This window comes from Pygocentrus nattereri, chromosome 2, assembly GCF_015220715.1.
Source record: "Pygocentrus nattereri isolate fPygNat1 chromosome 2, fPygNat1.pri, whole genome shotgun sequence".
Lineage (NCBI taxonomy): Eukaryota > Metazoa > Chordata > Actinopteri > Characiformes > Serrasalmidae > Pygocentrus > Pygocentrus nattereri.
In genome coordinates this window covers 44,266,452-44,293,474 of record NC_051212.1, presented here as the reverse complement: position 1 = coordinate 44,293,474, position 27,023 = coordinate 44,266,452, and the positions used below count along the sequence as shown (strand labels likewise).

General features: G+C 38.8%; 1 protein-coding gene across 1 annotated transcript; it reads right to left on the bottom strand.

Annotated features, from left to right (window-relative positions):
• Positions 1–7,594: 7,594 nt before the first annotated feature.
• Positions 7,595–10,883, bottom strand: LOC119262030. Its single transcript, XM_037532838.1, has 4 exons — positions 10,281–10,883; positions 8,616–9,589; positions 8,211–8,527; positions 7,595–8,040 (listed from the first exon to the last, which is right to left on the bottom strand). The coding sequence occupies exons 1-4, from the start codon at positions 10,521–10,523 to the stop codon at positions 7,856–7,858; spliced, it is 1,719 nt and encodes a 572-aa protein (XP_037388735.1). The 5' UTR covers positions 10,524–10,883; the 3' UTR covers positions 7,595–7,855.
• Between the last annotated feature and the right edge of the window lie 16,140 nt (positions 10,884–27,023).

Sequence of the window (27,023 nt, the reverse complement as noted above, 5' to 3'; positions counted from 1 at the left end):
GTTAATTATCAATTAATAATATAAAGGTTTTAAAGGAAAAATAGTTAATTATGAAATATATTTATGTGATTAAGCAGGGAAAGAATAGAATGAAAAAAGGACATCTATATTACATATATACATATATAACTGTGAGTACAGCCTGTGGTTTGGTGGTCATTCACTGTCCCTGAGTGTATGGCACTCGTACACATATCTGGCTGCAGTGGACATTGATGGACCCTCTCTGAGTATAATTACTATAATTACTATCTCTCTCTTTTTCTCTCAAACACACACGTAATGTCTATGTTGGTCACTGTGAGGGTCGTCCATTGTGACATTATTTGTGGCAGATAGATTTGGATTTTCTGAACATTCTACCGTTCATTTCATACAACAGAAAATAGCTTTGGACAGTCACTGTATGATCATATGTTGGATCAGTCTAAAAAACAAGCATGCTATTCCCGTATATGATGAATTTCTGTTTTAAACTTTATAGTTGTACCTCAAACATAATGGGCTTTAAATTGTTTACCAACTGCAAAATAAGAAGAGGATAACAAAGAAAAGTAAGTTGGATTTGTCAGTCCAATTTAATGAATACAATGCACTGAGATCTGAGAGACATGATATATAGAGGTGATAATAGTCAAAACTTACATAACTCACTGTTTAGGCTGGGGGGAGCCATTTGAGATTTAGCCTGGATTGGATGATACATCTGACTGAAACACAGACATTTGATGGAAGTAAACTAACCAAGTGATTATCTTTAGACTTACAGTGAATCATAACTACTTAAATTCAAACCTGTGAAATCAGTGATGGAGTTGTTTAGCACCTTTGCTAGCTGTTAGCTGACCAACCTAGTTCTAGTTAAGAAAATAAGTTTTAGCTCTCACAGGGTCCCAGAACTCCATCCTCTGTGTTTTGCACCTTGATTTAAGCATTAAATAAATGTTAAAATGTAAACACTGGAAGTCAGTTGATGTGATTCCTGATTACAGTAATAAACTGGATAAGATGTTTCAGTAGTGGTCATCCTATAATTAATTAAATAAATAAATAAATAAATGAGATTGTTGTAACATTTACATTTTATGGCAGAATTTTTAACATCTCTGTTCTAACTACAATTACTGTGATTAGAATGTCCATTTGTTTCTATAGAACAAAGTATGATCTTGTTTTATTTTACTTGCCCTGCATATCAGGCAGAATCAGAAGTCTATTCACAATGTACACTCAAAGAAAACACTTCACCAAATTTACAAAATTTCACTAAAGACTAAGGGCATTAGTGGACATGGCTTCCAGGAGTTCAGCATGTTAAGCGGTTTGTCTCATAATGGATGAATCTGATGTCAGGAGATGGTTCCAGGGATATTCTTTTATGTACCCACTAATTAGACTCAGGGATGAAAAACTAACACAAACCTCAGAAAAACATTACAAAATGCTTTACAGGGTGAGAAAAGATATGGGCTTTCACAGAGAACTGCTATTATAGTCAGTGGGCTGAAAATGTCTCATTGAAAAAAGGCAAACAGCTCCTCCTACATAACACCAGCGGTTCTCTGTACAAATCATATGACAGTTTGTTCCCTCAGTTCGCTTCACTGTACAGCGCTGGTGAGCTTCACACCAGGGTTTCTCAACCTGTGGTCCATGGGACTATACTCAGGGGAAGCAGTAGTTTGTGGAGGGTCAGCAATGTCACTTTAAGTCATAAAAACAGTGGAAAGTGGAAAAAGGTTTTCCTTAATAATGAAAAATATGAGAATCAAACATTTTCAAATTATGACCAATATAAATGTTAATAGAGATGTACAAATAAAAACAGTAGTGGCGCTTATGGCACTTTGACCAAGGGCATTGATGCAGAGCCAGGTGAGTCGATAATGTGAGTTAATATTTTTCTGGAGAAAGTTAAACACATTTTCACACAAAAGTGGCCAAGTGACTGATTAAGTTAGCTAATCTGCCATCAGCAAGGTATCTTAGCATAGCAAGCATAGTTCATCTCTTTCATTCCAGCATTTTTTTCTCAATTCCCTTTTTTATATCACTGCAGCACAATAATCTGAGAACTGGTGGGTAGATAGTTTACTACATATTGCAAAATGCCAAGTGGAGTTTATACGTGTGTGTGGCCTCTATGATTCTTGGGTTAACATACAGGTTACAAGACAAAACTATATCAGAAACATTTGCTAAGCCTCAGTCAAAATGCAGTAGAGAAAAAAAAATGTTAAAAAACTGTTGTTTGTTGACCAGAATACACAAAACTCAGTTAAAAAAAACAAAAAAAAACTTCGGTATCTGATCTTCAGTTTAACAGTTTGTATAGATAAATGTTAGATAATAGGCCTGTTTACTAAATTATGCTAAACTACAGTTCATCCATGAGAAAGGACCTTTTTTGTTGCACAGTATTAGAAAACTTTCACTGACCAGTACAGGCCAATCAATAGAGAGCTTGGAGAACATTTTATTTTTAGAGGTTTCAGTAGAAATGTGTGTAACTCCACCACTCTGTGAGATCACATAAATGCTAAATATTATCTCTCAGATTTTTCATCTATTTCTATCTTTGACTCTAAAAGGTTGTATATGTGGGTACAATGAAGTAAACAACACGTTATAATATTTAGCATTACCAACTGTTGCTTATTTAAGTATGAAGAAAACACATGAATTTGTGCCTCTGTCAGTCTGTTAGTGGTGGCATGATGGTATGGGGTATATTTTCCTGGCACACACACGTCTTTCCTGATTCTTTGGAATGACATTTGAGCAATGCATTACATGGGAACCTTATTGTCAATCTGATGCACAGTCAGAAGTCCAAAGTTGTCCACATGACTTGACAGTGAATTTCACTGAATGCATCAATATTTCCAGTCACCTGATCTCCATCTGAAGTAAACAGAACTAAACACAACCGCTGAATTACACCTGAGGTCCTTTCAACACATTATCAGGTCTTGACACATTTAGGCTGTTCTGAGTGCAAAATGCATGAATGCCACCCCTAAGATTTTGTAAAATAACTATATAAGACAGATGAACGTAGTAATGGGAGTGCTGTAGGTGTTACATGTGGTGATAACTGGAAAAGGTTCTAGGTTTTTGCATGGATGAAGAAACTTTTCCTAGAGCCTCAGAAAGATTTGTTTTTAGAATTTGTGCTCATTTTGCAATAACATCAATGTCTTTGAATTGTGTATTTAGTTACATGCAGTAACTTTAAGAACAGTGAAATTACAATAAGAGCATTTCTAAAAGTTTTTTCCTGTTCTTTAAATGTTTAATTCATGCCCCGACTTGATCACAGCACAGCTGATGCATATGACACTCTGACAGTCATTTTCCCAAATAAGATATTTAACAACAACATCAAACCAGTTCAGTTTTGTTGATATATTGCTGACAAACTTGATTCTCTTATAGTCCACCTGTCTTTGTACTGTCAAAACGTTTGCTTTGTTATATAAAATACTTTTTATAGGGTTGTAAGAACATATTTAGCCACAAATAGGCCTTTTGCTCTGTGTGTTTTTGTACAGTGTAGTTGAGTTTCCTGTAACTGTGGGTTGCAGAGCACAGTAGTACAGTGCAGAGTCTGACACTACAGTATGAGAGATCTTCAGATCCACATGTTTCATCTGTCTGTTTGCCCATGCTGTTAGACGGAGAGCAGGTTCAGATATGTTATTGTACTCATTAAGAAAAAGGAGGAATTCTGGTCTGGATCCAGGATACTGACGATACCACTGCAAGCCTTGTACTGTAGTTGCACTGTAGTTATAGGAGAAAGTGACATCTGCTCCCTCCAAAACATGCTTTTCAGAGGAGAGTGAGTTTATTCCATCTGCAGCAGTATTTACTGAGAAAGAAAAAGAAACACTGTGAATCTTTTCTAATTAAATGTCATGGTTATGTGTGAGATGTATCAACTATCACGTGTTTTGAGGCTGAATTTAGAAACACCTCATGAGCATAAAAACACAGCTGAATTACTCACCTTCAAACTGAGTAAAGATCAGTAAGACACAGAGTAACATCATGACTGATCTTCAGACAGACAAAATGACTGCAGTAGTGAATTTACCCTTCAAGGATGCCAATGTGTTGATCCCACCAAGGCTCATGTGCTTTATTAAAAAGAAGCCTAGAGCTCCACCTTCTGGTAGAATGCTGCATAATGTGATGAAGTGTGATGGAATGGGGTGCGTGTGTCAGCAACTGATTGCTGGCCCAGTTGCAGGACATTCTCTGCAGGTGAATGCGCTCTCTGGAGAAGTCGTGGAAGAAAAACCCAAAGAACATTTTGGAGTGGGCTATACCACTCCAATTCCTGTCTCTTGTAGAGCTCCTCTGCCAGTTCCTCATGCAGCTACTGTGCTCAACCAGCCTCCACCACTGAACCAGTGTCTCCATCATCTGCCACTGAAACAGCACCTGTGGCTTTTGCTACTTAGCAGGTTTTCAACCTGGGATCTGCTGTCACTCTAGGCTTAACCCAGACATTGGCTCCATCCCTGACCCTGAGCCAGGATCTGTCCTGTCTCTCGTCCAGATCCAGGTCGTATTCAGTTGCATACAGTCCCACTCACTCCCACAGTCCTATCCATTTCTATGTCAATTGCCGATCCAGGCCCTGCCCCCATTCTATATCTCTTTGCTGGACTCAGCTCTGGATGTACCTGTCTTTTTTAACTATGCTGTTTATTTTAGTTTAACTTTATGGTTATAATATTTTCATTATTGGTATGACAAATATTGTACTGCAGCTCTTTCTTAGTCTTATTCTGCCAGCAGTGTAGGCACAGTGTTTCCTCTTTGGGTAGCCAATGGAAACTGGCCTGATTCTGCCCGACGTGCATTGTTTATGATGTTCCTGTGCACTTTTTAAATAATTAAGCAGAGCTCTGTATGCAGCATCCATATTGGATGTTTGTCCTATTTGATGAATTACTGATTTATAAGCAGATCTCACATTTCACAGCCATAGAGGCTTACTCATTTGTTCACTTCAGGCCACCTTGTCAAGTGTAGGATATATTTTAATACATCTAATACACAGATATAGAGAGTGATGTTTATGTTTGTACCATTGAAGCCTGATGTCTGTACCATGCAGACATGTTTTTTGCTACTTTCCAAATTATTTGTTTGTTAACTAATTATTAGTTATTATTAGTTAATTAATTATCTGAAGTTACATTGTATTTCTTAAAAAATAAATAAATAAAACCAATTTAAATAGATGTGAAACTACATAGACGCTACAGAAAGAGAACAAAAAATAAATCTGGCTTGTAGAGCTAAATGTGGCTGTAGTTGATTAGTCAGTTGTTGATAAGCACTTACACTACATTGTGTTTAAAATGCACTGAATCTGATCAATACTGACTGTTTACTAAGCCAGGTAAAAGACAAACTTGAAAGCGTTTTATTAGGAGAAATCCAAGAAGTATAAAGGAAGTCTGGAATTACAGGAAAAATACCAAATACATACTAACACAGCAAGCAACAGGTGCAGGGATAACGATAATGAAGGAGCAGAGCCAGAAAAGAGTTCCAGGAGTTGATCCCATGACAAACATACAGAACAAAGAGGAAATTTTTACTACAGCGTCATAAGAACCAGCCAGCTTTAAAAAAAACTGGGCCTTCTTCAGAGTTCTTCATGTGTGGTGATATGTATGATGTTGGTGGAGTAAACAGGATAATGGTAGTAAGAGATGCTTCAAAGATGTCTGACAATAACCACAAATGTAACAAGCTAAGGGTTTAAATAAGGCTTTTTGTACAGTGTAGCTGGGTTTCATGTCACTGTGGGCCTCAGGGCACAGTAGGAGAGTAGTCTGATATTGCAGCAGAGGAGAACAACAGATTCACATGGTTGTGGTAGTCATGCCTCACTCCCAGAAGCACTGAAAGATTTCAACATGTGGTTTGATGAAGACCACTCCTGTTAGGGCTACCCTTTCCATAGTTGTCCCTCAGAAGGCTATCAGCCCTTACAACATATCTTGTTGAGTGCTCTGTAAATGTTCAGACCATCCTGGAGATGTCCTAACTGAACATCTTCAACATATCTCTGAGCCAGGCAGTTGTATAAGATGGCTTCAAAAACAACTATCATCATCATCATCATCATCATCATCATCATCCTCTCCTACTGTACATCAAGGGTTAAACTGTAGAGAGACTCAAACGCTCCAAGATCCTTGGTGTCATTTCATCGATGACCTTGACCCTCAACGCCAACCGAGGGTCCTCCCTTGAATCCTCACTACATTCTGCTGGGGAAGAATAGAGAGCATCCTAACCAGAGGACTGTGAGCTGTGAAGATCATCAGGGAGTCTCTACCCACCATCGACACATCCTACCACTTCTGCAAGGCAACCGGCATTGTGGACGACCCTTTTCACCCCTCTTAGTGCAGGAGATCTGTTCCACCACAATCCGACTCTGTAATAGCTTCTTTTCTGAGTTGGTCTGATTATGGAATACATTGATGCACTCAGACTGATGTACACCTGGTTTTCTGTATGTTGAATGTGGTCAAGTCTGTCTTTCTGCTCCCTGTATAGATTCTCTACACTGAGTTCAGCAAACCTAAACATAGTTTGTGCTTTTCTACTGTAACTGTCAGTGTGTCAGTTTTACTGGTTTCATTTCACCATTTCACAAATATTCACACTTAGACATTCTGAGGTGTTTATAGTGAAGTCATTCCTGTATTAAAAATGTATGGTATTTACATATTTTTGTAATGGAATGATGATAGAACTGATATGAATAATAATACATATCAAGTAAAATAAGAATAATCAATATAATGCAAAGGTGTCAGAAGTATTCACATTCATTACTCAGGTAGAAGTATAGATACTAGGGTTTAAAAATACTTCTGTAGAAGTTGAAGTATCAACTCAAGCTTTTTACTCAAGTAAAAGTGTAAAAGTACTGCTTTCAAAACTACTTAAAGTATAAAAGTAATGTAAGGAAGGAAAAAAAAAAAAAAAAAAAAAAAAAAAAAAAGCCATTAAGGACAAAAGCTTAGGTCGCACCACAGGGGTCTATAGTGCACTAGCCCACCTCCCCAAAAACCCCATTCTTCTAAAAGCCATAACAACTATAATGTTATATTAAAATGTTAATGTTGAAAAATGGGCACATATGCCCATTGAAAATGAATGTACTTTAGTACAATGCAAATATTAAAGAACCATATACAGTATGTATACTACTGATAATTAACATGTGTTCATGGAGCGGAAAATATGATGACTAGTTGCCTATAAGTATTGCAATGATGCAGTCAAACTTCAAAGGCATGTTATCAATAACCTTTATTGGAATGTAAATGTACATCCAAGCTTCGTTGCAGGAATCTGTGAGGGCAACTGATAACAAAACTAAGACAAGAAAATTGGTGTACCCAGGGCAGGTTTGGTAAAAATTATATGGTTGTCTATATACAGTAGACGTTAGTGCTGTCAAGATGAACGATTAATCTTAGTGATTAATTTAAAAAAAAAAAAAAAAAAAAATATATATATATATATATATATATATATATAAAAACCTCAATCCTGATTGATGCCTTCCTCATATGTATTATGCTCAATTCTATAGCTAATGGCAACAAGGTCCAACTTTCAACATCAGCATCTACATCAGTCAAGCACAGAATGTGCAACAAAAAGTTACCAATAGGCTTTGTTCAGCCGCAAAAGCAGCTGGTTCTCAAAGTTCTTTGAGCCAGTGTGTGCTCTTTTTGGCCTGAAGATCAGCCCTGCAACAGTAAACAGTCTTTCACAGGCTGCTGAAGCAGGGAGTGCCGTATTAAGCTTAAGTGATAACTGGCACTGCTGTGTCTCTTGGGCACCCCAGGTACGCATCCAACTGCTGGGTCGTTTCAAGAGGGCTGGTCTTCTTCAAGGAGGAAAAGAAGTCCTCTTCCTCAGATGATTGGGAGCCCTCACTGATGTGATTCTCGGCCTGACAGCCCAAGTGGCTTCTGATATAGTCAAGGCCTGTGGAATTAAAACAATCAGTACAACTTGCATTATATGACAATATAATTATGTATGTAATTATGTATTGGATAGTGGGGTGTGTGAGATTAAATGACATTTCAAACTCATTTCACTGTCTCCATAGAAATTATACATATTAAGGGGAAGTCGAGAAGTGAGACACTTACCAAGTTTGAGGATATTCTCGTCACTTGTCCAGCAGGTCTTAAATTTGGGAACTAAAATGGCTGCGGCTATCAGCTCTGGATCTGTAAGCATCTCTCCGAAGCGTTTTTCTAGGCCTGAAAGAAGTGCAGCAATCAAAGGCTCACAGAACTTGGAGGCAATGTTAAGTTGCTGGAGCTTGGTCCTTAGTAGAGTTATGGTGGGGACCAACCATCCCATCTGCACACTGGTTTCACCTTGAAGAACATCAAGTGCCTTTGCAACTGGGCTCATTGTCTTCGCATATTCTGCAAGAAATGCAAGTTCCACTGGAGTAAACCTGTACAAAGAAGAAGACAAACAACATGGAATACTTAGCCTACATGACTCTCACTATTCTTTCTACGGCTGAGAAGAGTGAATTCCACCTTGTAGCAACAGGCCTTAAGAATTGGAGTTTGCAGTGGTCTTCAATTAATTCAGATGCAGTGGTTGATCTTGAACTTTTGTTCCACAGGCTAGAGCATTTGGCAAATGTGGACCTTGACACACGCTTGTACAATGGGTTGACCTCTGCTTTCAAAGCATCAACTGTGGACACTAAATTGAGAAGGTGGCAGGCGCAGCGATGGTGCTTAGGTAGCTGGTATTCCAAGTAGTCATCCTCATCCAACAGGGCTCCGGCATCAACAAATTCAACACCCTCAACGCTTTCCTCTTCATCGTCATTGTCATTTTGGCCACCATCATCCTCTTCTCCATCACTCTCTCCTACAGGTTCAGGATTGTTGTTCTCATCAGTCTGCCCATAAATTCTGAAGGCTTTCAGGAAGTTTGATCCATTGTCAGTTGTAGTGCGAACGATCTTCTCTCTGATATTGAATTCTGTGTGAATATCATTAAGGGCACCAGCCAGGGCAGAAAAGGTATGTGATCCTTTAAGTTGCTTGCATGCCAGGGCAGCACAAGATCTCTGCAAGGTCTGGGGGTTAAACCAGTGTGCAGTGACACCAATGAAACTGCGACGGTGTGCCGTCCAGCAGTCTGTTGTTGTTGCTATGAACTCAATTTCACTAAGGGCAGCTTTCAGTTTTCTTCTCATTTCAATAGAGGCCTTTGTGACTTTGTTTACAACAGTATTGCGTGTCATGACACTTGTATTTGGCCGAAGATGTTGCACAAGATCAATGAAGCCCTGTTGCTGGACAACGTGTGGCGGGTGCAAGCCTTGGACAATGAACTTGAGGACAACTTTATCCACACTTGCCTGGGACACTCTTTGAGTCTCCCACAGCTTGGTTTGTTTGGAGGGTGGGGCCAAAGAACCTTCAGTGGATGACTTCCTTTTGAGGGATGCTGAAGTAAGTTGCGTGCATCTCTCTAGACGAGTGGGGTGTTTCTTCTGCGGAGAAAACGAATGCACAGACACAGATTGAGATTCGTATTTTTTATCTCAAACTACAAGCTCAGACTATCTAGGACTTCCTCTGTATTAAATGTCATGCTTGAAGATCATGAATGAAGATCAGACTACCAAGTTAGGGAGCAGTTTCACTGGTCTATGCAATTATGTTGAGCAGACCATAATATTGCCACTAAAAGCTGTTTTAGGACTACAAGCAACTGCTGGCATGGCTGAAAAGTAGCATTATTGATTACATAGTCCAAATTTAATTCATTTTAAACTGCATTTGACTGATAGTTGGCAGTTGGGCCTATTACCTGTTTACAAGAAGCCATGGGGCCTGCCCCAAACAGGCGCACGCGCTCTCATACACAGACAGGATCATGCCTATCCTTAGTACATGCTTTATCAACCAGCTGTAGACTATAGCTTTGCACAATTAACTTACAAATATTGCAAATAGCAATAATATAAGCTCAGATAACATTTGGCTGAAGACGAATTTCAAATCTCACAAAGAGCCCAACAAACGAACTTGCAATGTTGAATTATAGCCTACTGCTAGCAAGCAACTATAGCATGTGTTGGCATGAATCTAGCTATAGCAAAAATAGCAAACTTACCATTAGTACGTCACTAGGTTACTACAATATTTTGTCAATAATCGACTGATAAACTTTCAACTTACCTCAATATGCTTTTTCAAATTAGACGGCGAGTTTTTGAAAGCCATTAGCTCGTGGTACTTGGGTGCGCAGAGCTTGCAGCGCATTCGAAAGGAGTTGTTTTTGCATCCAACCATTTCGAAAAATTCTTCCAGGTACGGCCAGGGATGTACAAGGGTTGGTTGGTCTTCCTTGCTACCAACCTCCTCGCTGGTGCTTAGTTGGGACACTTCGCTCGAATTCTCTTGAGTCTCTGCCACGGACATCTTTATACTAAGCTACGTACGTCTGTTACGTCCTCGCTGGAGTGTGACGTGACCTGTGCAGGTGCGATGGATCACGTACAAACCAATAGGATGTCGGAATATTTTATGTTTATACTTCTCATCCAACCACAATCAAATTCACTCTATCCGGATGGCGCGATTAGTCAGGATAGAGTTTTTTAAACGATGACACGCCGGAATGAAAACAAGTCCAAATGAAATGGCAGTAACGAGGCTATTTTTAAAATGTAAGGAGTAGAAAGTACAGATAATGGAGTGAAAATGTAAGGAGTAGAAGTAAAAAGTCATCTAAAAAATAATTACTCCAGTAAAGTAAAAATAACCAAAATTTCTACTTAAGTAAGGTAACGAAGTATTTGCACCACACACACTGCTGGTTTGAATGTTACATGTATCTTATCATCAGAGTGAGCTGAGCTGAGTAGGTTTTTGATGGAGTTGTGAGTGTTATGTAGTCACTGTGGGCTGCAGAGCGCAGTAATACACAGCAGAGTCACTCACACTCAGCTTCTGGATCATCAGTGGAGCTGTTCTTGTGCTAAGATTGGAGTGAAATCTCTCTTTGAACTCTGCTGCTGTATCTCCAGCTCCATATGAATTTGTCAGTAAAATATATTTTGGAGAGTGTTGATCTTTCTGTTGGTACCACAGCAGAGTTGGATTTGAGCTTGTAGTGTTGTATTCACAATCTAAAGTCACTGTTTCTCTTTCAGATGCCCACTGCTGTCTTCTTGGCTGAAGAACTGTATCCTTTCCTCGACATTCTGTGAAGATGAAATATGTTAGTGTTTCTAAAACTGCAGTATCTGACATGAACAGTAAAGCAGTACTTTATTAATGGAGATCATACATTACCTAAACAACATGCAAGAAGTATTAACAGAGTCCTCAGAAAATGTGTCCTGGTAAAGCAGTTCATCATGAAAACCCATCAACAGCAAACTATCCAAGCTTCTCTGTCTGTCTGACGTTATGTTTATTCTTTACTGAGGTACATTCTTTTAGAGCAGTATTTTCAAGGCTAGAAGTATGATAGATGTTAAAATAGCTCCCTCTGTTGGTGCAACGTATACTTCTCAAGTTTTTAGTCTGAGCTCAAAAAGGGGAAAGATAAGCTGCTGAGTACATGTGAGGTGAAAAAAAACACAATATAACTTCATAATATTATATTTTACAATATGTTTGCTGAATATGAAAATTATATTCTATTTTCAGGTCATAAAAATGAATGTCTTTTGTTTTTACGTGTTTGGGTCAGGCCTGGATCATCCCATGGGTTTTATGGCCACATGCACAGGGGTCAAAGCCACCTTGTAGCCTTATTAAATACAGACTAAAGCCTTTTTGTAGCTGTAGTTTCATTTGATGCCTTTTAGACTGTTTTGGCTGAATGTTAAATTAACAATGTTGTAAAGTAGATTCTTAAAATGCTGCTATTAGTCTTTATAAGTCAAGGACAAAAAAGAAAAAAAAAGAAAATGCAATTATTCAACGGACTAAAACTACCTTTCATGTCATGTTAATAGCAGGTCTATATAAATCTTGTGATGAACAGTGTCAGTGTTTGTTTGACTCTGTGCATCACTAAATTCACCCTCAGACAGGAAACTTTTCTAGCTAACATTTTTGAAGAACATGTTAGCTAGCATAAGAATGAATCTGATGAATAACTTGATAATTACCTGCTGGTTCAGGTTCAGGTATGTTTTTGCAGAGAAAACTATGCTGGACACTTTAGACCCACTGAGGAACATCACTGATATCCTGGTGTCTTTATCCACACTGGAGGACCACTAATACATTACACTTGGGGACAGTATTGGCAAGGTAACTGGAGCAGAGATTCAATTGGAAAATCTTGACTAAAATCCTTTCTCTACTGGAAGCTACAGCCAGAGTACAGAAATAACTCAGATATACATTCAGAAGTACAGAAAGAACATTCTTTTCCACCTGGCTCTGAATTGTCTTGGACCTTTTCCACACAGGATCTCATAAAGCCCTACCACAAACAGCTACAGACCTTTGTGCACTCATGGTAGTTGTGCCTTTCTTGCACCCAATAGACCACTGTAGTCGTGTTGTCATTTTGTAGTTGGTGCCATGTTCTTATGCCCATATTAGGAACTCTGGGTCTAAGCTTCATTTCTCTATGGCCAGAATTCATAGGGTTTTTTAAAAATCGTCTCTATCGCCCCCTGTGTTAAATACAGATGTTCAGAACCTGATACGTTTTGTCTTGTGAACATTTTTCTCTCAATTATCTCTGAATTACGATGTCATTAAAGTTAAAATATGAATATTGCTACATGTGAGCTAAAGCTACTGTGCACTGAATTCACATCATTTGACTGGCAGCCACATTAAGTGGGTTTTGGCAGCGTAAATTTCCATGTACAGACTGAGGGCAGCTGAACAGAAGTCAGAACAAAATCAGGAGGTTTCCCTGCAGTTCTCTGTTCTTCATCTGATGCTCACTGAAACACGATAGATCTCTCCTTTTAGTTTGAATTGAAAAGATCTTCAAACATGCCTTCATCTGGCTGATCCAGTAAGACCCAGTTTAATATCACTGCTCACCGCTGATAAACTGATTTAGGCTCTCAGATTATCCTAATTATTATTTTAATGCTGGTAACATTTTTCTGAGGACATTTTCTCAGGACGTTTGCCAGCTTTTTGTTCGACTTTTCCTGTTCCACCTTTAATTGCGCATCAGTTCAGAACATGACAACAAGCACCTGGCGAAAAAGAAGCTGACTTCAGCTTCATGGAGGGTTGAAAGGCGTGATATGGGGAGGTTTCATTATTAAAGCTTAAATTCAGCCTCGTAGTTTTTAACACTGGAAGTATTTTTGATAATGAGTTTTAGCCTAACAAAATATCCCACCTAGAGGTTTTATTTATTAGTATACCTGTAAATGCGCTAAAGTAGAACATTTTGATAAGACAGCACAGCTCGTCAGAGCACCGCTACAGCCCACCTTAGTTTTGTGTAGCTTAGTGACATCAAATTTGCATGTAGACAAAAATTCTGGAGATTTTTATTTAACACAGGATCAATAGAGGCGACTGCTCTAAAACCCTTAGACCCCAAGTTTCTAAAATGGGCATAACAAGAACATACACACACACACACACACACAAACACACACACACACACACACACACAATGACTCTTGTTACAAAACAATACTGATTGCTTCCTACATTACTCAATTGGTGTTGGCATCACCAGTAAAAACTGATGCACATTTTCCCATCAAAACATGAAAAGCAGGTACAGTTGACCATTTGGCCATTTGTTAGACCAGCAGTTTGATCAGCATAGAGTTTCAGTTTAATGTTTAACTGCTCTACCAGCTTATGTTGATTATACATGTTTTTATAACTCTTACTAGTCTCAGAGGCTGGGAGACTAAGGAATACTATAGAAAGTACAGAGGACAGACATATATTGCTAAAAAGAAAGCAAAGATATTTATTAATTCATATCACAAAAATAGAATCTTAAATCCCGGATTGTGCTGCATTTTTTAAACAACAACATTGAAGACATTTTAAGCAGGGTTGAATACTGAATATGTGGATTGTACGTTGATTGTAACATGAAGCCTACGGGTTTATTTGTGGGCTTGTGGGGTTGATTGTGATGATGTCACAGTGACTCAGGTCACAGCAGAGTCTCTCTCTCACACACATACACACACACACACACACACACACACACACACACATACATGTAATGTCTATGAAGGTCATTATGAGGGTCGTCCATTGTGACATTGTGGCAGGTAGATTGGGATTTTCTGAACTGTCTGTCATTCATTTCATTTAAGAAAAAAACAGTTTGGACAGTCACTGTGTGAACACTGTACATCAGATTGTTTTACAGATTGTTTTGTTTACAGATTTTTGAGTGTAAAGTATTAATGAAGAAAAATCTGAAGAACAGTAGGCTGCTAAGCCAACTGCAGAATAAGAAGATAATTTATAGTAAGATGTATTTGTGCTTCTACAAAATGAGAAACTGAAAAAATAAATGACATATGACCTGCAGTCCGTTTGGCCAGACTCTGAAGAAGATTTTGAGAAGCTTTTTTTCCCCACAATAACTTTATCACTCCATTAAGCATCTGATGCTAAGGAACGATTGCTTTGCAGCCAAAATATGTGCGATGGTAGAACAACTAAACAAACTGGAATTGATCAGAAATTAAAAGAATGGGTTGTAAAATGTTTTACAGACTAACTGAACACGACCACATTCAGATTAATCTGGCATTTAATACACAACTGAAAAAGTTGAGCTAAACCTGAGATTGCAAAATTTTTATGGCTCTCTGTGGCACTGCAGTGAGACTGCAGTGACAAAAAAATAAAAATATATATATTTCAGAAATGTATAGTAAACAAAACAGTTCACACAGATCATTAGCACTTTAGTCATTAAAGGACCATCTATGAAGTTTTATTTCCCATGTATTTGTTAAAAAACCATGTGTTGTAAAGAGAGTGGCTTCCTTTAACCCTACTACAAATCTATTTACTGCAGTTGATATGATGTGAACTTGAATTCTTTTAGCTAAATATGTTGGAAATATGTTCTGCGCTGTATAGACGGTTCCTTAATGACTCAAACATCAGTCATCTGCCTTCCTGAAACATCATTTTCAGAGAAATTTTGAAATATATTTAATTACAGTTCATTGTTGTTCAGTAGTCAGAAAATGTAGGTTTGATATTTGATGGAAATAATTTCATGGGAATTTAAGGAGGGAAAGTCAAATATCTTACCTCAATGTCTGTAACAGCATTTGGTATCCTTTAAGTGTTGTTTTTTCCAGATTCTTCACAATTATGAGAATTTTGGGCTCTAAGAAGTTCATTTGAATTGTCCAGGTCTGGTCAAAGTTGAGCAGGAAAAGCAACTAACTGTACTGAACTGTGTATTTTAAGTAGTCAGCAAGAAAGTGCTGCATTCTTGCTGATCTGGATATTTTTGTTGCTGTTGAAGTCTCTTAACAACTGTAAAGATGATTCAGCAGTGCCTGAGTAGCATGAGCGAAGTGAATATCATGAACGAAACTGCGCTGTTGAACAATTTTGCAGTTGGGTGTTAATGGAAGGAAACAATCTCATCAAAGGACTTGGGGGGTCTGTGTTTCAGAGCATGGGATTGTAAATTTAGTGTCATTATTAAAAACCATTTAAAACTCCAGACTTTTTCAGTAACTGCAATGAATTGTCCTCTAAGTAAAACTCATAGAAATGATGTGAGGAACTGAAATGGAACCTTTTTTAGGCACTTAAAGCAAGCAAAAATGTCACTGCACGCTTCTGTAAGTTGAACTTTTTTTTTTACAAACTCTTAATGGGCTGCATTCAGCATCTTCCAACATGTGTTCCTGAGAAAGGTCCCCCAAAAAAAATCAAGTAATATCAGATTCATGATGTGTTCTTAAACCGCAGAAATGTTCTCACCTTTGTGCTCTTGAATTCATGTAGATTCTGTTCTTATCTAAGAACAAATCCCAAATAAGAGAACACGGGTGAGTCTTTGTAAAAACTCAGCGAGTGTTAAGAATTTTCTTCTTAAGAACGGTTGGTGAATGAGGCCCAACGTTAGCAAAGAAAGCATTATTTAATACAGATGTTTGGCAAATGCATTCAGGAAGTTTTTATACAGTGTACTTGGTTTCCCTGTCACTGTGGTCACCAGTGCGCAGTAGTAGAGAGCAGAATCTTTCTTTGCAAGGTAGAAAATTTCCAGATTCAGACGTTTTAGTTCTTTTTGAACTAATTTGTAATTCTCCGTTCATGATTGTGATGCCCAGTATTCTCTAATTTATTCAGACTGGAGGAACACATTGTCCACTTGGGGGCAGTATTGTCAACGTTACCAGAGCAAAGATTGCATGGTAAATTTAAATAGTGAGTTTGAAATGCTCCAAAGCTGTAAGGCACCCATTTCAAAAGGAGAAGAAGAAAACACTATTAGAAATATACTGAAATGTTAATAAGTAAGAATTTGTGCAGATTCAATGATAAAATATGAATAAACACTTATGCATGAAGTGACAAATGTATAGAAATTAAGTACAACATTACTCTTGTAACCAAATTCCAGATAACAGCAATGTAATAGACCCAGCTTGTTAATTCAATGTCTCACCCTTCAACCTATAAACTCGCAGATACTAAAATTCCTTCTGGCCACATCTCGGCCCAATACTGCACCCTGATCTCAAACCTTATTGGCTGAGACTTTGGTTTGAATCTAGGCCGGATTCTGGCCCAAATGCTCGACTCACGTGATATTAACATGCCCAGCCAGCAAAACATACTCACTTCATTCACTTCCAGATATTTTCTGCATAAGTCGAAATTTCTGGTGTTCTGGTGTGCGATACGTCTGCGCGTCCGCCATTTTGGAGCGGTCAAGATCTGCTTGTGAACAAATTTCCGTGTATTGAGTCTCAGGGTTAAATCAGCCACAACTTCCTTATTGTTCGATAGAAATATTTACTGTAACTGGACGAGAAGCGGGCAAACATATAGATTTTCCCAATTGATGTCACAAACAGCCATTATGACGTAGTTCCATATAGAACTTTGTCCTACTCAGTCATTCTGCAGCAAATACCAACATTCTAATGCCTGAAGTGTCTTATAGTATTTGAGTCTACTGACTTGATTTCTTTCGGTTTGTGGTTGTACAGATGACCAACGAAAGCTATAACCTAAACGCTGGGATATAGTTTTCGTGTTCCAAACCGCACACTTAGCACCCTAAATAGTGTACAAACATATCGCCTATACCAACAGAAGTGCACTCTTTAGTGTAGTAGGTGAAGTACAGCAGTGTGTGGTTTGGGACGCAGCGTTAGATCAGCCAGTGAGACGAGATCAGCAGCTCCAACGGCTGATTGTAGCTTCGCTGTGCTGCACATTAACTGCTCAGTAAAGTTGCAGAGTTGCAGGTTATGCGGTCTACCAATCTACCAATCTAGCTGATCTTCGCCAAACCCAGTCAAAGTCCTGACTTGAATCCCATCTTAAGACCTTAAACCAGTTCGTGCTTGAAAAGCCTCCAGTGTAGCCAAATTAAAGAGTCCAAATACCTCCACAATGATGTAAAAAAGACTCGTTACAAGTTATCGCGATTGTTTGACTGCAGTTGCTGCTGGCAAAAGTTTATTTGTCATTTGCACAACATGTCAGAACATTTATGCATTGAAATGCTTTTGTTGAGGCTCAGATAATCACTCTACAGAAAGGAAAATATATGTTAAAAAAATAAATATATTAAATTTACACAATATCTAGAGAAATTACTCACTAAATATAGACACAATACACACAAGACAATATACTGTACATTAAAAGTGACTTGAGTGACTCTGTGCTATTGTTCTTTAAAGTGGCTTAGTGTTAAACTGTTATTGTCCATAGCAGAGATGATATGATACTATAATAATACTGACAGAGTGACTGAGTGAAGTGGTAGTTGGGGACAGAGCCACAGCTTCACAGCTTATTCAGAAGCCTGACAGCCTGTGGGCAGAAACTGTTCATTAGCCGGGTTGTTCTAGCCTGGATGCTGTGGAATCTCCTGCCTGATGGCAGGATGGTGAACAGGCCGTGTGCTGGGTGGCTGCTGTCTGACGGGATCTTTTTGATTTTCCTGAGGCAGCGAGACTGGTAGATGAGGCAGCGGAACTGGTAGATGTGCGGTAAGGCTGGTAGTCTGTTGCCTATGATGGCTTCTGCCATCCTCACCACTCCTCTAAGGGCCTTGCGGTCACAGGCAGTGCAGCTGCTATACCAGACAGTAATGCAGCCCATGAGGATGCTCTCTATGGTGCACCTGTAGAAGTTAGTGAGGATCTGAGGATGCAGACTAAACTTCCTAAGCCTACGCAGGAAGAAGAGACGCTGACGGGCAGATCACAGTAGTGTTTGTGTGGTGGGTCCAAGTCGCTCAAAGCATTTCATAACTGTAGATGTCAGTGCAACAGGGCGGCAGTAATTCAGGCAGGTGACAGATGATTTCTTGGGGACTGGAACAGTTGTGGTTTCCTTAAAGCACTTGGGAATCACTGACAGTCTTAAGGAGAGGTTAAAGATGTCGGTGAAAACCTCAGCCAGCTGGTTGGCACATGCTTTAAGCACCCGGCTGTGGATGCCGTCAGGACCGGGTGCCTTGCATGGGTTAACTGCCCTGAAGGATCTTACCACCACAGACAGGGGAATGGCTAGAGTGCAGCTCTCCTCATCTACTGGGAGTTCTTCAGCAGGTGAGGTGTTAGTTGCCTCAAAATGAGCATAATGAGCATTGAGTTCATCTGCAAGTGAGGAGGAAGAGCCCCTATCACAGATCACACCTTCTTTGTAGTCAGCGATGGTGCACAGGCCACTCCACATATGTCTGAGATCAGAGCCAAGATAGCTGGATTCCACTCTGTCCCTGTAGCTCCTTTTGGCCAGCTTGATGGTTCTTTGAAGGTCATATCTGGCCTTCTTGTAGCTAGCCGGATCACCAGAGTTGTAGGTGGCAGCCCGAGCTCTTAGTTTGCCTTGAACCTCAGCATTAATCCAGGGTTTCTGGTTGGGAAATGATCTGACATTGATTTTTGGTACAATGTCTTCAGTGCACCTGTCCAGGGTCTATCCTGCCTTCCGCTTGATGACCGCTGGGATAGGTTCCAGCACCCCCCTGCAACTGTGAGGGAGAAGCGGCTTAGAAAATGTGTGTGTGTGTGTGTGTGTGTGTGTGTGTGTGTGTGTGTGTGTGTGTGTGTGTGTGTGTGTGTGTGCGCGACAATGGTGCCACAACCATTACTTTTTCATATGGGTGATACAGGTTTTGAAATCTTTATCTTCAATGAATAGATTAATCATTTAAAAGCTGCTTCTTGTGTTTAATCATGTTGTCTTTATCTTTATCTGATGTGACAAACCAGCAAAAATAAAGGAAATCAGGTGCGAATACTTTTTCATGGTGCACAGTGTGTGAAAATTTCATGATCTCAAAATCTCTTTACATTAACCTGCCTTAAAAATGAAGAATGTTTGCTTTTTCTGTCTGTGTTAACATTTGCCTGATTAATGTTAACTGTCTGGCCTGTAAAGTTCACTGCATTCTGCCTTTCACAGTAAAACAGTGACTGAACTTAATCAGTAGAACAGTATTAAATATGGTTACCAGTACTATTTTGGCTTGCGCATGCATTCACCAGGGTATTAACTCCTCACTATTTAGGATTGCTGCTACTAGATTTCCTGCTGACTCACTCGAAGCAACTGTCTGGCTGCATCCGTAAAGAATCTCACACATCGAAAACACAAGACGGTGCAGCAAGTGCCTTGATGATGTCAGATTTCATTCCATATTCTCAAGTTTCTTTCCATATATATATATATATATATATATATATATATATATATATATATATATATATATATATATTAGGGCTGTCAAATGATTAAAAAATTTTATTTGATTAATCTCAGAATTTCATATAGTTAATCACGATTAATCACATTTTTTTAAAATCTGTGTAAATGTTGTAGAAAATAAGGATTTTTAAGTGAAATGTTACAATTGAAATGGTGAACTCATTTTATGCTAAATGTACTTACATTAAAAACTGCTGGGACAAGAGAAAACTGTAAGGGAGTTTTATTCACTCACATACTAGGCAGTAATACTGAACCTACAAAACACAAAATTGGATTTGTAATAGACTGGGGAGCTGTAGTCTCACATATAAGACATGTAGTCACATACTACTGTGTCTCAGCTCAGATGTGTGTAACAAAGGAAAATAAAAACTACATAAAACTTCAATTGTGCTGAGGTTGTATTCAGTCACAGCCTATAGGACTTCACAGTCCTGCGCAAACAAAAATAAATTACACAAAGTTGGACTTCATTAAAGACATGTAGTGTCATACCACAGTGCTACAGCATTGTAAACAGCATGTAAACGTGGCTACTCATTAGCCACGTTTACATGCAGCCTAATAATGCGTTAATAATCCGAATAATAGCTCAATCGGAATAGAATACGTCCATGTAAACACCTTAAACGGAATGGTCTAGTCCGATTGAGGCCATTCGGAATACAATTTCTGTCTGATTGAACGAGGTGGGTAAACCTCAAAATAACCCGTTAAATAGAAGAATATTAGTCCTGGAAACGCCTGAATCCGATTACACTCCAAACGGAATGTGTGAGTACGTTCTGCGCATGCGCGTTGCATCATAGCGAAAGGTTTATTCCGTTCAACACGACTGGACCTCACGGGATGTTCGCTGTCATGGTAACGGTTACTCTAAACGCTGCTCCACGCATGCGCGTCATTATGAGTGTAATTATGAGTTTATGAAAATCAGTGGAAATTCTGGAAATACTGACTATGTGGTTGTTGTAGTTCTTCTCAGTGAGTCAGATCAAATGACTGAACTTAATAAGATCTGGCTATTTCAGTCCCTGAGCAGCTTAATTGTTTACTAAATCAAGCAAGTCGGCTTACTTTCTAAATAACTAGCCAAAATGACACTGTCCAAAATCACATTGTGTGTTAAAAAAGAAAACAAAAACATGACACTACATTGAGAGATAAAGAAAATCTGATCTGAAGAGCTAAATTTGACACCAGACGTCACACGTCAGTTACACTACATTTTGGTTAAAGATGAGCTGTATATGATCCATAGTGTACTGAGGTGGGACGTGACATGGTACATGCAAGCTTGAGTGAGGGTGGTAGATCTTCAGGACCAGGATTGAGCACACATGCGGCATGGGATTAAACAAGACAGAAACCTTCTTAAATGCTTCTGAGTTCTGAGTGCCAAAGAGTTTTTGTACAGTGTTTCATGGTTTCCTGTCACGGTGGGCCTCAGAGCGCAGTAGTAGAGTGCAGAATCTGATACTGCAGCAGAGGAGATCAACAGATCCACATGGTTTTTCTGTTCATTTACTTTCGCAGACACTCCTGCAACTGGAGGAACAGCTTTTTGTGTAAAGTTAGCTTCATTGACCAAGATCAGGAACTCAGGTCTGTATCTGGAATACTGACGATACCACAGCAGATCATCATTTGTTGTAGATCCATTGTATTTGTAGGACAAAGTTATAGAATCTCCCTCTAGGACATTAACAGTGGAAGAACTTGGTTTTATTCCCTCACCAGACGTGTTGCCTGCTGAAGAGATAAATCATATATCATCAATAAGATTTTTAAAAATTAGGTTTAAGGATTCATTTAGAAAATTAAACCCTTTTTCCACTGTATGTTTGGAGATGTAACTTTTTTGCATAAAAAGTGCTGCATTAGTTGTATGTATCTTACCTAACATGAGAAAAAGAAGCCACCATCCACCAAGGCATGCCATGTCTGAACAGCAGTTGATTATAGCTCAGTTTTGCTGTGTGTGCTTCATGTTACTTCAGTTTCCCCTAAAACAGGAACACATGACAACATCTGTCAGTTCTTAAAGAATTTCTTAAATAAATCTGCCCTCTGCTGGAAGATTCCTGTAATTATGCCTCTGTGAATGAAAAGAACGTTCACATCAAAACAGCATATGATTCAGTGCTGGGTATTTTCCACAGCTAATGAGATGGAGTTGAGATTCATTTCATTAGAAATTTGAATTTGAAATAAAAAATCTGAATTCTGAACTGAAACTGAATTAGGGTTTGCAATAAAGTAATATTAAATCTCTAACTAAAATGTACAGATGATGATCTACAGTCTCTCAAAATTCAATTTCTAAAAAGTGTTGTTTTTGTATTGATTCAAATTTTCAGATTCGCTTTTTACAATAACATCCAGAAGTCGTACAAGCAAAAACCCATATAGCTTTAATATGACACATACAACTTAGTAGAGTAACCCAAATAGGAAACTGCCATAAACTGAAGAATATAAATTATCATCTAAAATGACTTGTCTAAGTACAGTTCATTCAGAGAGTTACCTAAGTAAATGTAATGGTGTAAATACAGCATGCAGCTACTTATTGTGGATATTGGATCATGATTTAGTGCAGATATGGCAGGTTTACACTAACCCTTTTCAAATGTAGCATCAATATCCAGATACGTTCGTATTCTTGTGTTTAAATAAAGCTTTCATTGTATGTCACTCTAGTGATGTTAGAGTTTGCATTATTAAAGCTTGTTTTATTAAAACTGAAAGAAGTAGCATTACTACAGCTGTCTGTGACCAGGAGTGAAAGAGATCACAACTGGCCTCTCTCTCTCTGGGTGGGTACGATGACCATCTGTCACTCTACATGATGGGGTGGTGGGTTCTGAAATACAACTGATAACGTGTGAGTCATCTGTGGGTTGTTAGTAGAGTTTGGTATTTGTGTCGTTAGCGAACATTTATTAAACTGTGATATTCAGGTCTTAGACTTATCTATAAACTTAAACGCTGTTCAGACACATGAGCACGCAAGGTAATTTGGCTAATAAACAGGCATCTCATTTGTCCACAATTCAGACTTTGAAATTAGGCTCAGTGATATGGGTGATAAATTTCTTATGACTGACTATATTAGAAACACAGGGTGATATTCAAAATTGATGACTTCAATATGTTATTTAAGGGGACACGTTGTTCCAGGCGTACAATGATTACTGGGCAAATCTCACTGAACTAAACAGGCTCTAATGCTTATGATTCTCCTTAGGTTATATAACACAGTTCTCTAAGGGGAGAACTAAATAACTCAGACAGTCTGTTTAAGGACTTGTTTCTAAATTTAAGTGAGACACAATATTGGTCTAATGCTGACCTACTGTAAGTCATTTTTAAAGTGGAAATAAAATTTCAACCTGTACAACCTCTCACTTCAAGTACAACACAGAGTCATGTCACGCAAGTAATTGCTAAAATGTTTCTACACCATTGCTAGGTTGTATCTAGAGAGTGCTAGGGGTTTGCTAGGGTGTGTGCATGTGTGTGTGCATGTGTTGTGTTTTTTAAAGATAAGTTTTATAGCTTTAACACATACCTTTGATTCGACTTTGGATAACGACTATCAAGTCTATAGGTGTATCAAGAAAGTTTTGATATTTACTGCCTTTTTTTCCAGTACCTTTTCCAAAACGGTTGCAAAAACTAGTCGGAAAAGATGAAGGCAGTGTTTATCACTTTCTAATAATAATAGTTGAATGACAAGCAAGCTATAATCTAATTGACCCCTTTAAAGGCCAGTTTTATTACAAACTTTTATAACATAAGAATATTGTCACGGTTGACCCCTCCCAGTCCTGTCCATGTGCTCTGTTTTGGTTGTGTAACTCCGCCCCTGATTGTTTTCACCTGTCCCTCGTTGTTCCATGTAATTTAAGCCCTGTGTTGGCCCCTTGCGTTTGCCAGTCTTTGTATCTGTGTACCTGGTCTTTGTTTGTGTTGGTTCTGGTCCGTGTCATGTCATACCCTAAATCTGTACGTGTCGGCTCATTAACCCTGGACTGTTTTGACCACGACCCTGGATTTGCCCCTAATAAATCTCGCTTATCTCAGCGTGTGCGTCCGCCTCCTCGCTCCCCCTTACAAATATCTCAAGTTTGCATTGGAGTCCCTGTAGTTGTAGTTGAAGGCTGATTAATAAGCCTTAGTGTGTAATTAGCCTGGGAATTTTAATATTACATTTTAACTGTTTATTTAAAAGGGTATTTTTAGGATTAGGTCTTTTCTTGATTCCTGCAAAAAGAAAAATTACTCGAACATTCACATTCAATTTAGAATTTGATCTGCTTACAGAATAACAGATCTGCTTAGAATAACAGAGTAACTTTGACTATAATTTTAATATATTCTAATTTTCAAATACTGAAAATGTCATGATTGGCCCCTCCCAGTCCTGTACGTGCTTCATTGTTTTGGTATCCGTAGTCCTGCCCCTTGTTTTGTAACCCCGCCCCTGATTGTTTTCACCTGTCCCTCGTCTTCCCGGTGTCGTATTTAAGCCCTGTGTTTGCCCTTTGTTTTCGCTGGTCTTTGTGTTGATCTTTGTTAGTTGTTATATGCTGTGTTGGATGTTCTGTTTGCTCTGTTGTATTCTGGTTTATGTCATGTCTGCCCCCCGATCTATCCATGTTGGCTCTATGACCCTGGACTGTCTCGACCCTGATTTTGGATTTACTCTTAAAAAATCTTGCTTATCTCAGCACATGCATCTGCCTCCTCGCTCCCTGTTACAGAAAATACTACTACTACTATTACTAATAATAATACTAATTATTATTATTGTTGTTGTTGTTGTTGTTAGAATATTATTATTATTCTTTTCAAACAACACAGCCCCTGGCCTTGTAAAGGTCTGTGAACTCCACGGCCAAGATATGTATTGTTCTTTTAGCTGCTGACAATGGGAAACCTTGTCCCACCAAAAAAGCAGCTAATTTTTTTTGTTTTTCTTACTACAGCCATTTCAGAGAGAGTGCAATGACAGATAATACATTGTGGTTTGAATGTTACTTTGATCTACTTGTGTTCAAAGCAAACAGAAGGTGTGTGAGTTTTTGTAAAGCGTCTCTGAGACTTTGTATCACTGGGCTCCAACTCTAAGAGCACAGTAGTAGAGAGCTGTATCTGACAGTCTTAGTTCTGTTGTTCTGAGTTCAGTGGATATTCTGGTTGCAGTAGACTCAAATCTTCTGTCTGCAGTGTTTCTATAACTACTGCTTGATCGAGCCCCTCTATACAGTAAATACTGTAGAGCTCTGTTAGGATACTGTCTGTACCAGTAGAGATAGACATATTCACTACTTGAGTCATAAGAGCATTTCAGTGTAACTGATTCTCCCTCTTTTTTAAAAACATCAGTCTTTTGATCTTTTGATAGTTCAATTTGATCAGCACCAAACACACCTGAAAGAAAAGTAGAACAGAACGATTACTTGAAATTGTAATAAAATGTCATTGTTTAAATATTTCTAAGCACATCTTCACAGTCAGTACCTGATGTGATGATGAGGATGATGAGGAGGTTCCTCTTCATTGTGAATATGATCAGATGGGGTCAGTAATGTGTTTAAGCTCTCAGTGCTCTAATGCTGATCTGTGTGTTAGTGTGAGTCTCTCTGAAGTGAGTGCGGTTATAGAAAAACTACAACAGGAAACTCCTGCTCTGGGGAGCTGCTCCACTGAGCTTTCTGTCTTTGTGGAAGATCAAAATGCAGGACAGTTACAACCCCAATTCCAATGAAGTTGGGATGTTGTGTAAAACAGAAATAAAAACAGAATACGATGATTTGCAAATCCTTTTCAATCTATATTCAATTGAACACACTACAAAGACAAGATATTTAATGTTCAAACGGATAAACTTCATAGTTTTTTGTAAATTTTCACTCATTTTGAATTTGATGACTGCAACACGTTCTAAAGAAATTGAGACAGGAGCATGTTTACCGTGTTTACATAACACTCAATAAGCATTTGGGAACTGAGGACACTAATTGTTGAATCTTTGGAGGTGGAATTCTTTCCCATTCTCGCTTGATGTACAACTTCAGTAGCTCAACTGTCCGGGGTCTCCGTTGTCGTATTTTGCACTTCATAATGCTCCACACATTTTAAATGGGAGACAGGTCTGGACTGCAGGCAGGCCAGTCTAGTACCCGCACTCTTTAACTACGAAGCCACCCTGTTGTAACACATGCAGAATGTGGCTTGGCATTGTCTTGCTGAAATAAGCAGGGACATCCCTAAAAAAGACGTTGCTTGGATGGCAGCATATGTTGCTCCAAAACCTGTATGTACCTTTCAGCATTAATGGTGCCTTCACAGATGTGCAAGTTACCCATGCCATGGGCACTTACATACCCCCATACCATCAGAGAGGCTGGCTTTTGAACTTTGCGCTGATAACAATCTGGACAGTCTTTTCTTCTTTGGCCCAGAGGACATGACGTCCGTGATTTCCAAAAAACATTTGAAATGTGGACTCGTCAGACCACAGGACACTCTTCTACTTTGCGTCAGTCCATCTCAGATGAGCTTGGGCCCAGAGAAGCCTGTGGCGTTTCTGGGTATGGTTGATATATGGCTTTCGCTTTGCATGGCAGAGTTTTAACTTGCACTTGTAGATGGAGCGACGAACTGTGTTCACTGACAGTGGTTTTCTGAAGTGTTCCTGAGCCCATGTGATAATATCCGTTACAGAATGATGTCGGTTTTTAATGCAGTGCCGCCTGAGGGATGGAAGGTCACGGGCATTCAATGTAGGTTTTCTGCCTTGCCGCTTACTTGCAGAGATTTCTCTGATGATATTATGGACTGTAGATGATGAAACCCCTAAATTCTTTGCAATTGCACGTTGAGAAACGTCTTTCATTGCATATTTTATCATGTTTATTCATCATGTTTTCTTCAATGTCATTTAATTTCTATATTCCACAGCCATGTTTAGATTATTGCCGTTATAAATGCAGAAAAATGTGT

Coding starts and splice junctions, on each gene's coding strand:
- LOC119262030 (XM_037532838.1), bottom strand. CDS start 10,523: ATGTCCGTGGCAGAGACTCAAGAGAATTCGAGCGAAGTGTCCCAACTA. Junction 9,590..10,280: donor ATTTGAAAAAGCATATTGAG/GTAAGTTGAAAG, acceptor TTTTCTCCGCAG/AAGAAACACCCCACTCGTCT. Junction 8,041..8,210: donor CGAGAATATCCTCAAACTTG/GTAAGTGTCTCA, acceptor TTAATTCCACAG/GCCTTGACTATATCAGAAGC.